We start from the raw sequence: 16200 nt of genomic DNA on the forward strand, positions 1-16200 counted from the left end.
CTCAGCATTATCCACAGGGTAACTGCCATCCTGTCTCAGCATTATCCACAGGGTAACTGTCAACCTGTCTCAGCATTATCCACAGGGTAACTGCCATCCTGTCTCAGCATTATCCACAGGGTAACTGTCAACCTGTCTCCGCATTATCCACTGGGTAACTGTCAACCTGTCTCAGCATTATCCACAGGGTAACTGTCAACCTGTCTCCGCATTATCCACTGGGTAACTGTCAACCTGTCTCAGCATTATCCACTGGGTAACTGCCAACTTGTCTCAGCATTATCCACTGGGTAACTGCCAACTTGTCTCAGCATTATCCACAGGGTAACTGCCAACCTGTCTCAGCATTATCCACAGGGTAACGGTCAACTTGTGAGTCTGAAAATGGACACTGGAGGTGAAGGAATCAACGTCGTTAGTATCAACCGGATGTAGAAAGACATAATTTCCACATTCAGATGTTTAGAGCACAGAGGTAATTATATACATTATATTGTTTCAGATGCGACCTTCCGTTGACTCCCAGGTAACAATTCAACAACGGACCAAGTTATTTGAGCCAACAATAAAGATGATTGAAACCACTCTTTTAGTTGTCATTCATTCAGACTTTTCAAAGTCTACCACCACAGGCTATTGTGATTCAGTCCTGACCTTTGTAGTTTTACGCATTGATTGTTTTTATTTATGTAGCTTAGCTACAGTATCATTAAGGTAAAAAGCAAACATTTCCATTCATTTAAATACATGGCAACATATATTTATGAAATATATTTGGGCATTTATTTTACTAGCTACCACAGCATGCTCTCAAAATGTATTTCCATATATTTAAATATATAAACATATATGTAGAAATATATCAAAAAGGCCAATTTTGTAATATGTCCATATATTTAAATATATGTAATATAAGGCTTAAACACATATTTATTTTTAATATACGTAAATACATAAATGTTGTTCAAACAGGGTGGCACCAATGATTAGGGCCAGGCGTTTTGGTTGTTCTTCGGTTGGTGTTTTTCTACCCGGTGTCCGATATAGCACTTTCTCACATGGTGATCATCTAACATAATTATCCAATTAGTCCAAAATCAATTCCCAACCGTGTGATTTGACTTCAAATGAGATTAAAACAAAATATTTGCATCAACAGCATACACTTTAGCCTAATGCACCAAATGATTAACCTAAGGAAATAAATCGGCATAAATATTTTACTTACTCATTGTCTGTTATCAAAATTATATAGGAATAGTAGGCATGTTATCTAAGAAAATATAGCCGAACAAACTAGCCATTTTCATTAAACACGTGTACCAATGTAAATGATGAGGAATATATATTGCTTTTGCAAGCGCCAACATGCCTCTAAACAAAGTTGACAATCCCAAATTGCTCACCTTCATTAAGACACGTGAAAAGAACCGAGCCGCAGTCTCCGGTAAAAACACAACAGAAAGCATCTCCATAGTAACGGACAAATCCACTGTCACACATTGTGTATGAGATCTGGGTGAAGATGTAAAAGTAGTTCTGGCTGATAGAGTGTATTTACAGGCAGAGAACTATTCGACAGTGTTAGAATATCACTCCGAGTAGCTTCGCTTTTACATGAACCTTGTGGAGGCGGAGAAGCGCATCTCTCCAAATACTGACGTCTTAACAGAGATGGATAAAATGTGTCCTTTCTATAGTAAATGAAAATAGGCGAGCAATTAGTATTCTGAAAATAGTCTATATTCCACCCTCTACATTTTCGGATACAAAAATGCCTATCATACCCATATGTTAATTAACAGGCAACGAAGACGTCGTGAAATATTGTTGTTGATTGATGTTGTCTTGTTATGTAAGGACGAGACTGTTTCACTATATATCCCCCACAACGTTTCAAGGTTGAAGCATTCTTCTGAGACGGCATAATTATGTCCTGTCTATCCTGTTTTTCCATTTAAAATGTGACGCTAAATTGCAGGTTTTGCAGAATATATTGTTGTCCGCAAAGAACATCCCAGCGGGGAATTTCAAGCGATAGAGATGTTTTATTGTACACTTATATTTTCTGCTTGGATTCATAGTCTTTCCCCTTAAAGTGTCCTAATTGCCCCATTTATATAACCTCCTGTGATCAGGGATTGAGTCTGTTGGAGGCGAATCAGCTTGAGAAAAACGAGGTGTAAAATCACTGATCTACAAATAGAATTCCCTGCCAAATAATAGGTTTTGTGAAATTAAGATTCATATGCTGCGCCTCCTCTGGTTCAGGCGATCCCTCCACCAGAAACGAAAAGAAAACCAGACTGGAATGACTGAGACTTGTGTCAATTACAGAGCATTTCCTAGGATTTTCTGCCTGCATCAAACCCAGTGGATAATGGTGAAATATAGGTCAATAAAAACGTTTTTTTTTTAAACGCCTGGCCCTACTATATAAACCCTCTATTTATGCTCATTCACTGCTGACAAGGATTAAAACAATTATATCACAATAATGTTTGCAGCGATCAGTATCATCAAAAACATCCAGGAAATGTCCTCTCTGTTCGCAGGTCGTTAATCTGCGATGGATTAAACCCGTCCAGAGTCAGGAAGGGATTTATTTATGGAGATACGCATCCAGCCACAGATCCCCTGACTTCTTCAGTGACCTGGAGAAGAACAGAGGTGGATATAGAACCAGGTAAATCACATAGGAGACTGAGAGCAGCAGGTATCACCTTATGATGTACAATCTATTCCCAGAGGAATAGCACTATACAAGTATTCATTAAAACACTTTACCTGACAACATCAGTCATGCCTTTCTGCAAAGTCTTGACCTGGTAGGGAAGTCCATGTTTCTCACACAAAGCACGAACCAGAGGAGCCACCAGGTGGTAGTTGTGACGGGGCATGGTAGGAAACAGACTGGGAGACAGAGAAAGAGAAAGAGAGGCAGAGAGAGAGTGGGGGGTAGAGAAAGAAAGGCAGAGAGAGGGGGTGAGAGAAAGAGTGGGGGGGAAGGAGAGAGAGGGAGAGAGAGATTAGAGAAAGAGAGAGAGAGAAGGAGAGAGAGAGTGGGGGAGGAGGAAGGAGGGAGAGGGGGAGAGAGATTAGAGAAAGAGAGAGAGAGAGAAGGAGAGAGAGAGAGTGGGGGAGGAGGAAGGAGGGAGAGGGGCGAGAGAGAGAGAGAGCGAGAGAGAGAGAGAGGCAGAGAGAGAGTGGGGGTAGAGAAAGAGTGGGGAGGGAGAGAGGGAGAGAGAGAGAGAGTGGGGGAGGAGGAAGGAGAGAGAGATCAGACACAATCAGAGTTTTTCAGAGAAACCTCCGTTTCTGAGTAGGATTGTATCGATATTGTATCTAAACACTATTACGAGGTAGAGTATTTAGTACAAACAACAAGTTATATTTAAGATCGAATGAAACTGAATACTTAAACTTAAACTATAACTTGAGTATGTCAGTGACCTGATAAATGACCATATAAACACAGTATATACTGTTTGACAGACAACAGAAAGGTGAGATATTTGTTTCACTTACTGGTGTTCAATCTGAAAGTTGAGGTGTCCACTGAACCAGTCGTTGAAGGTTGACTGTTCAATGTTGCAAGTAGCACTCAACTAAGACCAGAGAAAGAGACACGTTACAGCTCCCTCTGCTGGAGAACTACAGAAGGCACAGCCCCAGAAAACACTCCTGGGCCTGTACTCAGGACTGCTGTTCCCAGATCAGTTTAGCCTTTAATAATAATGAATATGAATGTATGGACAGGGGGGACCTGATCCTAGATCACTAGTAATGATCACATGTTACCTGCATGGTGAGCCAGTCCTGGTGTCTAGTAATGACATGTTACCTGCATGGTGAGCCAGTCCTGGTGTCTAGTAATGACATGTTACCTGCATGGTGAGCCAGTCCTGGTGTCTAGTAATGACATGTTACCTGCATGGTGAGCCAGTCCTGGTGTCTAGTAATGACATGATACCTGCATGGTGAGCCAGTCCTGGTGTCTAGTAATGACATGTTACCTGCATGGTGAGCCAGTCCTGGTGTCTAGTAATGATGACATGATACCTGCATGGTGAGCCAGTCCTGGTGTCTAGTAATGACATGATACCTGCATGGTGAGCCAGTCCTGGTGTCTAGTAATGACATGTTACCTGCATGGTGAGCCAGTCCTGGTGTCTAGTAATGACATGTTACCTGCATGGTGAGCCAGTCCTGGTGTCTAGTAATGATGACATGTTACCTGCATGGTGAGCCAGTCCTGGTGTCTAGTAATGACATGTTACCTGTTACCTGCATGGTGAGCCAGTCCTGGTGTCTAGTAATGACATGTTACCTGCATGGTGAGCCAGTCCTGGTGTCTAGTAATGACATGTTACCTGTTACCTGCATGGTGAGCCAGTCCTGGTGTCTAGTAATGACATGTTACCTGCATGGTGAGCCAGTCCTGGTGTCTAGTAATGACATGTTACCTGCATGGTGAGCCAGTCCTGGTGTCTAGTAATGACATGTTACCTGCATGGTGAGCCAGTCCTGGTGTCTAGTAATGACATGTTACCTGCATGGTGAGCCAGTCATGATACCTGCATGGTGAGCCAGTCTGGTGTCTAGTAATGACATGTTACCTGCATGGTGAGCCAGTCCTGGTGTCTAGTAATGATGACATGATACCTGCATGGTGAGCCAGTCCTGGTGTCTAGTAATGACATGTTACCTGCATGGTGAGCCAGTCCTGGTGTCTAGTAATGATGACATGATACCTGCATGGTGAGCCAGTCCTGGTGTCTAGTAATGATGACATGATACCTGCATGGTGAGCCAGTCCTGGTGTCTAGTAATGACATGTTACCTGCATGGTGAGCCAGTCCTGGTGTCTAGTAATGACATGTTACCTGCATGGTGAGCCAGTCCTGGTGTCTAGTAATGACATGTTACCTGCATGGTGAGCCAGTCCTGGTGTCTAGTAATGATGACATGATACCTGCATGGTGAGCCAGTCCTGGTGTCTAGTAATGACATGTTACCTGCATGGTGAGCCAGTCCTGTTGTCGCTCGTGATCCATCTCCATAGGAAGGTGACTCATCTGGGTCACCCATACAAACCAGTGGCTTTCCAAAAACCTATATATACAGTACAATATTCACAATATAATTATTCAGCCACAATATTATATTACATTATTACGTCAAGCACATCATTGTGTTGTTTTCTAATACTGTAGATAGTTTGAATACAATGAATGAATGAGTTCATCTTTGAGCTCCCTCTCAGTTCATACTTTACCTGACGAAGCTGATCAATGCTACTGAGCCAAAGAAACCAAAGAAGGGATAGTAACAGCAGAAGAAGCGAAGGTAGAAACTCATCGACCACGCCAGATCCTTCACAGGAGACAAAGATTGGTATTACGGACAGACATGACCACATCTGGGGTTCCTAGCAAAGCAACAATTATCACTGTTGATTAGGAAGCATTACGGACAGACATAATGACATCTGGGGTTCCTAGCAAAGCAACAATTATCACTGTTGATTAGGAAGCTAGTCATTTCTGATGGTACAGTCCGTGTTAGTGGTATTATGCTCGCTAGCTTTAGTGAGCAACGAACAATGATTTAGTGCCCCCAGGTGTGAGCATAATCATAATACTAATAATAATCATAATCATAATCATCCTGCCCTGCCTTTCTAAGGCCTTCGAAAGCCAAGTTAACAAACAGATCACAGACCATTTCGAATCCCACCGTACCTTCTCCGCTATGCAATCTGGTTTCAGAGCTGGTCATGGGTGCACCTCAGCCACGCTCAAGGTCCTAAACGATATCATAACCGCCAACGATAAAAGACAGTGCTGTGCAGCCATCTTCATTGACCTTGCCAAGGCTTTCGAATCTGTCAATCACCACATTCTTATCGGCAGGCTCAACAGCCTTGGTTTCTCAAATGACTGCCTTGCCTGGATCACCAACTATTTCTCGAGTTCAGTGTGTCAAATCGGAGGGTCTGTTGTCCAGGCCTCTAGCAGTCTCTATGGGGGTGCCTCAGGGTTCAATTCTCGGGCCGACTATTTTCTCTGTATACATCAATGATGTCACTCTTGCTGCTGGTGATTCTCTGATCCACCTCTACGCAGACGACACCGTTCTGTATACTTCTGGCCCTTATTTGGACACTGTGTTAACTAACCTCCAGACGAACTTCAATGCCACACAACTCTCCTTCCGTGCCTCCAACTGCTCTTAAATGCAAGTAAAACTAAATGCATGCTCTTCAACCAATCGCTGCCCGAACCTGTCCACCCGTTCTGACTTAGAACACGTGGACAACTACAATTTTTTATTTTTATTTTTTTATTTAACTAGGCAAGATCAGTTAAGAACAAATTCTTATTTTCAATGACGGCCTAGGAACAGTGGGTTACCTGCCTGTTCAGGGGCAGAACGACAGATTTGTACCTTGTCAGCTCGGGGGTTTGAACTTGCAACCTTCCGGATACTAGTCCAACGCTCTAACCACTAGGCTACCCTGCTGCCACCCAATACCTAGTTGTCTGGTTAGACTGTAAACTCTCCTTCACATTAAGCATCTCCAATCCAAAATGATAAATTATATCTAGAATCGGCTTCCTATTTCACAACAAAGCATCCTTCATTCATGCTGCCAAACATACCCTCGTAGAACTTACTATCCTACCGATCTTTGACTTCGGCGATGTCATTTACAAAATAGCCTCCAACACTCTACTCAGCAAATTGGATGCAGTCTATCACATTGCCATCCGTTTTGTCACCAAAGCCCCATATACTACCCACCACTGTGACCTGTATGGTCTCGTTGGCTGGCCCTCGCTTCATATTCGTCGCCAAACCCACTGGCTCCAGGTCATCGATAAGTCTTTGATAGGTAAAGTCCCGCCTTATCTCAGCTCACTGGTCACCATAGCAGCACCCACCCATAGCACACGCTCAGCAGGTATCTCTCTCTGGTCACCATAGCAGCACCCACCCATAGCACACACTCCAGCAGGTATCTCTCTCTGGTCACCATAGCAGCACCCACCCATAGCACACACTCCAGCAGGTATCTCTCTCTGGTCACCATAGCAGCACCCACCCATAGCACACACTCCAGCAGGTATCTCTCTCTGGTCACCATAGCAGCACCAACCCATAGCACACGCTCCAGCAGGTATCTCTCTCTGGTCACCATAGCAGCACCCACCCATAGCACACACTCCAGCAGGTATCTCTCTCTGGTCACCATAGCAGCACCAACCCATAGCACACACTCCAGCAGGTATCTCTCTCTGGTCACCATAGCAGCACCAACCCATAGCACACACTCCAGCAGGTATCTCTCTCTGGTCACCATAGCAGCACCCACCCATAGCACACGCTCCAGCAGGTATCTCTCTCTGGTCACCCCCATTATTATTGCCTTACCTCCGTTATCCTACCTCATTTGCACACACTGTATATAGACTCTTCTATTGTGCTATTGACTGTATGTTTGTTTATTCCACGTGTAACTGTGTTGTTTGTGTCGCTTTGCTTTATCTTGGCCAGGTCACAGTTGTAAATGAGAACTTGTTCTCAACTAACTTACCTGGTTAAATAAAGGTGAAATAAATAAATAAATAAATAAATAAATATATATATATATATAATTACTCTCTTGTGGAAGCCCTTACGTTCCAGATAAGAATGAAGAGGTTTAAGTCTACATTTAGTTGGTATGAAATCTCACCACCCAGTCTTGTCGTAAAAACATGGTCCGCCATATCTGGATGTGGAAATACACTGGAATAAGTAGTGGAGGTCCAACTGGAACACAGAGGGATAATATTGGTATTACATACAGTGGTCTGTCTTTTACCTGTTCAATGGAAGTTGATGTGATTCTATACAGAAATCCATGAAACGTGTTCAGCAACTTACTGAGGAAGAAGTACTGGTGTTGGTGATGGTAGGGCATGTACTTCAACTTCTTTATACCATACTGCAATAGACAGAGACAAGGAGACAGATGGATCTAACTTTCAGAGTAGTTTTTTCGGGGGTATCTGTACTTTACTTTACTATTTATATTTTTGACAACTTTTACTTTTACTTTACTACATTCCTGATGAAATTAATATACTTCTGCCATGACACCCAAAAATACTAGTTACATTTTGAATGAGTAGCAGGAGAGGAAAATGGTCCAATTCACACACTTGTCATGAGAACACATGGTCATCCCTACTGTCTCTGATCTAGCTGACTCACTGTAAATGATGTCTGTGTGCCCCTGGCTATCCATACATTTTCAAAACAAGAAAATGGTGCCATCTGGTTTACTTTATATAGGGAATTTGAAATTATTTTTAAATTTAATTTTCATACTTAAGTATATTTTAAACCAAATACTTGTAGACTTTTACTGAAGTAGTATTTTACTGGGTTCACTTTTACTTAAGTAACTTTCTATACTTTTATTCACGTAGTACAATTGGGTACTTTTTCCACCACTGGTTATTTCATGAATATTACATTCATCTAATGAACTATTACATGGATATTTAAATACTACATTAATAATTATACATGAATATTTAGATTATTATTCAAATATGACAGGAAGTCAGATGGGTCATAAAGCACTAAGGTTGTGAGTCCTGTTGGGGCAGGAATCACAAATATATTATAGTGATAACTACCTCTACAGGCTGTTTGTCTCCCAGGACGAAGACATGCAGTGAGTTGACATCAGGATCTTTACTAAACACGTTGGGCTTAGCGTGGTGCTGGAAGTGACGATGGTTCCACCAGTTAGCAGAGGCACCCTGAAAACACACAGCTACTGTTACTTATTAATGGTACACACAATTACACTTACTGTAACTTACACCTGTTGGACACTACACTAAATAAGGCTAATGTATAGCAGTGAACTTGGAAATTTAACACTGCTCTAGTGAATGTAGGAAAGTGAAAGGGACAGTTTCCTGAACAAAGATTTAGCATAGTCCTGGAGTAAAATGTACTTTCAAAGGAGATTATCCATTGAGAATGGTTTTCATTTCAGGACTAGGTTTAAACTGTGTCCGGTTAACTTTTCCAAAGAGTAGCAGAAGATCCGCCTAAAGAAACAGTATTGTCCAGTAGCCTACCTTTAGGTGTCCAATTACAAACTTTTGCAGTATGTGATTCCAGCTGGATGTCTTGCAGACTGACAGGTGGCCGTAGTCATGCTGCAGCCAGCCAGCCTGGGCCTGAGAGTGAGAAAGAAAGGCAGATTTTGAACGGTGTCTGAAAGGTGTTTTGGTAACCCTATCGCTAAGCTAAACCCTTACCCTAACTTAACCTCACCACCCTAACCTTCACCTTAATCGCAACCCTAACCTAATACCCTAACCTTAGATCCTTTTGCCTGACCTTTGGATCTGCCTGTCAACTATCTTCTTGTACTCTCTAATAATACTGTAATGGTACCTGAGACGTGGCCAGCATGAGGGAACAGAGCAATGTGAGGCTCCAGCTGCTCCCCCAGACCCAGAGCAGGCCCAAAGCCAGGGCCTCTAGTAGCAGGATGTGGCCCAGGTAGAGGCTGAAGAAGAGGGGGCGGGCACGGAGCAGACCCTCACTCTCCACACGGTCGCGCAGGGCCTGGAAGTCCTGCACCAGAGCTGCCTGTATGGATTAGAGGTGATCAATAATCAATACATATGTAATGGGATCTTTCTCAAAGTAGATGAACCAGGAGGAAGGTGGATGATGGTAGAGAGATGAGAATTGAGGGAGAGGAGGGGAGGAAGAGGACAGGAGAGGGTTAAGGACAGGAGAGGGAGTGGAGTGGAGGAAGAGGACAGGAGAGGGAGTGGAGAGGACAGGAGAGGGAGAAGGACAGGAGTGGAGGAAGAGGACAGGAGAGGGAGTGGAGAGGAGGAAGAGGACAGGAGAGGGAGTGGAGAGGACAGGAGAGGGAGAAGGACAGGAGAGGGAGAGGGAGAAGGACAGTATAAATTGAGAAGAGAAACCTGTAGAGAAGAAGAGGAAGAATAAGAGGAAGGGTAAGGAAATAGAAGTAACAGAAAGCTGAAGAGAACCAGGATAAGATGTAAGACTCCTGAATAGGTAAACAGACAGCAGGGAATCTGGGCATATAGACAGGCTGCTATAATGTGATCTAGTTATAGGGGCATCTGGGCATATAGACAGGCTGCTATAATGTGATCTAGTTATAGGGGAATCTGGGCATATAGACAGGCTGGTATAATGTGATCTAGTTATAGGGGCATCTGGGCATATAGACAGGCCGGTATAATGTGATCTAGTTATAGGGGCATCTGGGCATATAGACAGGCTGGTATAATGTGATCTAGTTATAGGGGCATCTGGGCACATAGACAGGCTGGTATAATGTGATCTAGTTATAGGGGCACATAGACAGGCTGGTATAATGTGATCTAGTTATAGGGGCATCTGGGCATATAGACAGGCTGGTATAATGTGATCTAGTTATAGGGGCATCTGGGCACATAGACAGGCTGGTATAGTTATTATAGTAGATGACTGAAGATGACACACTACGACTTGGTCGAGTGTGGTGCTGTGTCAGAGGGAGAGATGCTGTAGGCTTCACATTCTATGTTTCATTATGTAGCCTACAACGATGTAAGTTATGGGTGTGATGCTATAGAGGGAGAGAGAGAAAGATTGGCCTCCTCACATTTTTCCCCTGGTCCTGGCTGGGCTCTGTCGGTGCCAGCTCTCCAATCAGCAACGGCTTCAGAAACTTCCTGACAAAATTAGGATCGGGATGGAATGCGGAAAATGCGTCCTAGAAATTAGAGACATAGATCAATCTATGTTGTTTAAGAGAAATACATACAAATGTCATTAATTTGTCTCTCAGAACAAAAATATAATTCATATTCGCCGTGTGATTAAATAAAGACGCATCATGCAGAAATGGCTCCGCCGTTTCCTGGTTGTTACAATTCTAATAGTTCGCTCTAATTTCAGTTTATGTGACAAAACAAGCAAGTATAGTGTAGAGAATCATGTAGATGTATCATCATTATGTAGAGAATCATTGTATGAGAAAAAATGGGAAATAACTTTTTCATAACCAAAAAATATTTGCAAACAAACAACAAAACTGAAAGTAAAAGATCCCCAAAAAACAAAAACTTAAGAACAGGAAGCATAGAAATAGAACAGATAGAACTGCTTATTAAACATTTGCATATTGCAGCTTTAAGATCATTATCATGATCCATCAATGTACGATCCACTAACAACTAGTGTAATATGTCATTATCACAATGTACGATCCACTAACAACTAGAGTAATATATCATTATGATAATGTACGATCCACTAACAACTAGTGTAATATGTCATTATCACAATGTACGATCCACTAACAACTAGCGTAATAAGTCATTATCAAAATGTACGATCCACTAACAACTAGTGTAATAAGTCATTATCACAAACAACTAGTGTAATAAGTCATTATCGATCCACTAACAACTAGAGTAATATATCATTATCACAATGTACGATCCACTAACAACAAATAAGTCTTATCACAATGTGTAATAAGTCATTATCACAATGTACGATCCACTAACAACTAGTGTAATATGTCATTATCACAATGTACGATCCACTAACAACTAGTGTAATATGTCATTATCACAATGTACGATCCACTAACAACTAGTGTAATATGTCATTATCACAATGTACGATCCACTAACAACTAGTGTAATATGTCATTATCACAATGTACCATCCACTAACAACTACTGTAATATGTCATAGAGTCATAATGTACGATCCACTAACAACTAGTGGAATATGTCATACCTACAACATTATAACATTTGCAACAGTCTTCCTGGAATAACTTGAGAACATTTCACCAACAACTTCCATAGTTAGGCTACTGACCGTGGCATCTTCTCCAGCAAAGTGACTGATGACCCTGATGCCCCCCGGGTGTCTCTTCGCCCACTGGGTAATATTATAGACCTTCCTGTCGATGACCAACCACTGGTCGCCTCTGTGGCAGTGCTTCTGGACCTCTTCCCAGGTGTAGACTGCACTGCCACCTCGCCCTCCACCGGGCCCAACCCCGTCACCCTTGGCCGGCTCGCTTGACTCCGTCTGCTGACCTCCGCCCCCCATACTCGGTTCTCTCTGCTCCACTCACACCGTCGCTGTGTCGGCTGCGCTATGTCCAGTCTGTCCAACTGAAACACACTGAGGACCAGTCAAATGCAACGTACAGAGAGGAAGTCAGGGAATGGAATCAGAATCAGATCATGCTGTCTGAGCCAAGTCACACCCAGATGGTGAAATGGTGTGACTTCTACAGTTTGATGTTTATTGGGATGAGCCTTGTCCTGGAGGCAGATCTGAGAGATTTCCACTAGATAAGCCAGCTGCAAAGTCCAAATTGGCTATATAAATAAATGTATAAAAACAAACATTTGCTTTTTGGTCTTAATTTAAGATTAGGGTTAGGTTTAAAATCTGATTGGATGACTGTGGCTGTGCTAGCTAGTGACCATTCTGCAGAGCTGCCTCCAGAACAACATTCATGACGAAAAACGCTAACCTGCGATTCTTTTGCCAGAGGGAAGGGAGATGTTTTCCAGACAACGTTGTGCAACAAAATTTGTTGTTCAATTCATTTGCTGAAAATATCGAATGACGAATACCTGTAGAGGCGCAAGAATGTCAGCCAGTCTGGGTCCTGTAATTCTGTGGAGTTCCTTTTCTAACAAAAAAGATAACGCCATTGTGTGGGCATGGACTCCTCTTCTGTTCCGCATATGTTTCCCGAGTTTTATATGACACACAGTGCAAACCTTTATGAGTGTTTCATTTTAATGTCTGTATAATGACACACATGATAAAATCCAATAGTCATGTCAACCCTTACAGAAATCCCCAGGCTACATGACATTACATTAAATCAGGCTATATTGTGATCAACAATATAACGCAATTATATAATGACGATGTGGCTACAGAATGAATGGAATAGCTGCACTCACCAGCATTTCCAGATGTGCAATCCTCTCCTCGCTACGTCTCTTATTCATAAAAATACATTTACTTCTTTCTGATCACCCGTCTCATCATCTATCCAATCAAATCATCAGCAGACTCCTAACGGTATATTTCGTTCCTATAGCTCACTCAGTCATTCACCCACTCGTTCACTATACAATTCAAAGCCGATCATTCGAGGGTCTCTAGTCCAATAGAGTTGTTTCACTAGCCTGCTGCCATATCTGCAATTGGTTCATAACAGCCTTTCCGAATTATATATAAAAAAAAATAAAGGCCGGCCCTCTCTATCTGATTGGCTTTCTGGTCTGTCAATCACTTTCCTATGTCAATAATTTACCTATTCCAACCAATCAGGACGTTTTTGGACGCAATCAGGGCCCCGCCCCTGACACAGTGAGTGTTTACATGCTGTCTCAAGAAGAAGAAAGGACTGCCCCTCCCTGATGCTTTCCTGTGTAGTATTTTATCCGGATCCCCATTAGCTACAGGCAAAGCTGCTTCTACTCTTCCTAAGGTCCACACAAAACGTAAAACATGACATAATACACAACATGAATAGACAGATACAGAACTACATTCATTAAAATAAATAAAATAACGTAAAATTACAATACACAAAACAAAAATATAAAACACGACATGTAAAGTGTTTCATGAGTTTAAACAAAATTATCCCAGAAATGTTCCATATGCACAAAGAGCTTGTTTCTCTCAAATTTTGTGCACAAATTTGTTTACATCCCTGTTAGTGAGCATTTCTCCTTCGTCAAGATAATCCATGCACCTGACAGGTGTGGCATATCAAGAAGCTGATTAATCCATGCACCTGACAGGTGTGGCATATCAAGAAGCTGATTAATCCATCCACCTGACAGGTGTGGCATATCAAGAACCTGATTAATCCATCCACCTGACAGGTGTGGCATATCAAGAAGCTGATTAATCCATCCACCTGACAGGTGTGGCATATCAAGAAGCTGATTAATCCATGCACCTGACAGGTGGGGCATATCAAGAAGCTGATTAATTCATCCACCTGACAGGTGTGGCATATCAAGAAGCTGATTAATCCATGCACCTGACAGGTGTGGCATATCAAGAAGCTGATTAAACGGTGTCAAAGTTGGCCTCCCGAGTGTTGCAACAGTCTAATGCACTACATCCCGTGTGCTTGAGGTGTCACTGCAGACCCGGGTTTGTCTGGGTTAGGGGAGAGTTTAGCCTGACGGGATTTCTTCGTCCCATTGTGCCTTAGAGACTCCTTGTGGCGGGCTGGGAGCCTGCAAGCTGATCCCGGTCGCCAGCTGTACAGTGTTTCCTCCGACATATTGCACTGTCAACTGTGGGACCTTATATAGACAGGTCTGTGCCTTTCCAAATCATGTCCAATCAATTGAAATTACCCCAGGTGGACACCAATCCAGTTGTAGAATCATCTCAAGGATGATCAATGGAAACAGGATGCACCTGAGCTCAATTTAGAGTCTCATAGCAAAGGGTCTGAATACTTATGTAAATAAGGTATTTCTGTTTTGTTTTTTTAAATGTTATGCATTTTATGCATTCATCAGTTATTTGTTGTTATTAGTTGTTCATTCCATGTGTAACTCTGTGTTGTTGTTTGTGTCGAACTGCTTTGCTTTATCTTGGCCAGGTCGCAGTTGTAAATGAGAACTTGTTCTCAACTACCCTACCTGGTTAAATAAAGGTGAACTAGCCTACCTGGTTAAATAAAGGTGAACTAGCCTACCCGGTTAAATAAAGGTGAACTAGCCTACCCGGTTAAATAAAGGTGAACTAGTCTACCTGGTTAAATAAAGGTGACCTAGCCTACCTGGTTAAATAAAGGTGACCTAGCCTACCTGGTTAAATAAAGGTGAACTAGTTTACCTGGTTAAATAAAGGTGAACTAGCCTACCTGGTTAAATAAAGGTGAACTAGCCTACCTGGTTAAATAAAGGTGAACTAGCCTACCTGGTTAAATAAAGGTGAACTAGTTTACCTGGTTAAATAAAGGTGAACTAGCCTACCTGGTTAAATAAAGGTGAACTAGCCTACCTGGTTAAATAAAGGTGAACTAGTCTACCTGGTTAAATAAAGGTGAACTAGTTTACCTGGTTAAATAAAGGTGAACTAGCCTACCTGGTTAAATAAAGGTGAACTAGCCTACCTGGTTAAATAAATGTGAAAGCCTACCTAAATAAAGGTGAACTAGCCTACCTGGTTAAATAAAGGTGAACTAGCCTACCTGGTTAAATAAAGGTGAACTAGCCTACCTGGTTAAATAAAGGTGAACTAGCCTACCTGGTTAAATAAAGGTGAACTAGCCTACCTGGTTAAATAAAGGTGAACTAGCCTACCTGGTTAAATAAAGGTGAACTAGCCTAAATAAAGGTGAACTAGTCTACCTGGTTAAATAAAGGTGAACTAGCCTACCTGGTTAAATAAAGGTGAACTAGCCTACCTGGTTAAATAAAGGTGAACTAGCCTACCTGGTTAAATAAAGGTGAACTAGCCTACCTGGTTAAATAAAGGTGAACTAGCCTACCTGGTTAAATAAAGATGAACTAGCGTACCTGGTTAAATAAAGGTGAACTAGCCTACCTGGTTAAATAAAGGTGAACTAGCCTACCTGGTTAAATAAAGGTGAACTAGCCTACCTGGTTAAATAAAGGTGAACTACATTATTTTTATTTATTTTGCCCACTGTTCCCCGGGCCCCGAAGACGTGGATGTTGATTTAAGGCAGGAAATGCAGGAAGACGTGGATGTTGATTTAAGGCAGGAAATGCAGGAGGACGTGGATGTTGATTTAAGGCAGGAAATGCAGGAAGGCCTGGATGTTGATTTAAGGCAGGAAATGCGGGAAGACACATTTCAGTTGAAAACTTTCAATTGAACAACTGACTAGCTATCCCCCTTTCCCTTGTGTCAGAACAGTACATGTATAATACCCTTCTCTATAGGCTGAAAGTCTGTTGTTCATTTCTTCATAGACAAATAGCATTGTATTTGATTCAAACACAATTCTTTCCAAAGTGTTTGTTAATAAGAGCCCGGCAGTAGACTTATTGGTCCGCTGTTTGAGCCCCCAAAAATAGCCCTTTACCATTCGAAAGTAAAGGTATCATG

The 16200-nt window shown here is 42.1% G+C and overlaps 1 protein-coding gene across 4 annotated transcripts; it reads right to left on the minus strand.

Moving 5' to 3' along the window:
• Nucleotides 1-572: 572 nt before the first annotated feature.
• On the minus strand, nt 573-13264 carry LOC135561402 (acyl-CoA Delta-4 desaturase-like). Of its 4 annotated transcripts, XM_065002909.1 has the most exons (14): nt 13050-13264; nt 12608-12710; nt 11938-12249; nt 10706-10816; nt 9469-9666; nt 9147-9248; nt 8694-8819; nt 7933-7993; nt 7742-7818; nt 5279-5376; nt 5019-5115; nt 3529-3608; nt 2788-2913; nt 573-2654 (listed from the first exon to the last, which is right to left on the minus strand). In XM_065002909.1, the coding sequence occupies exons 3-14, from the start codon at nt 12172-12174 to the stop codon at nt 2603-2605; spliced, it is 1365 nt and encodes a 454-aa protein (XP_064858981.1). In that variant the 5' UTR covers nt 12175-12249; nt 12608-12710; nt 13050-13264; the 3' UTR covers nt 573-2602. The 4 variants fall into 4 exon arrangements, with proteins under 4 accessions (XP_064858981.1, XP_064858983.1, XP_064858984.1 ...); XM_065002911.1 differs by lacking the exon at nt 12608-12710; XM_065002912.1 differs by lacking the exons at nt 12608-12710; nt 13050-13264 and adding an exon at nt 12711-12751.
• Between the last annotated feature and the right edge of the window lie 2936 nt (nt 13265-16200).

This window comes from Oncorhynchus nerka, linkage group LG17 (assembly GCF_034236695.1).
Source record: "Oncorhynchus nerka isolate Pitt River linkage group LG17, Oner_Uvic_2.0, whole genome shotgun sequence".
NCBI lineage: Eukaryota > Metazoa > Chordata > Actinopteri > Salmoniformes > Salmonidae > Oncorhynchus > Oncorhynchus nerka.

Bases quoted from the DNA above. Each gene is read 5' to 3' on its own strand.
- LOC135561402 (XM_065002911.1), bottom strand. From the start codon at position 12,174: ATGGGGGGCGGAGGTCAGCAGACGGAGTCAAGCGAGCCGGCCAAGGGT. The intron at 7,994-8,693 runs GTAGTTATCACT...TGTCTATTGCAG, and splicing joins GAGACAAACAGCCTGTAGAG to TATGGTATAAAGAAGTTGAA. The intron at 5,116-5,278 runs GTAAAGTATGAA...CTGTATATATAG, and splicing joins GCATTGATCAGCTTCGTCAG to GTTTTTGGAAAGCCACTGGT.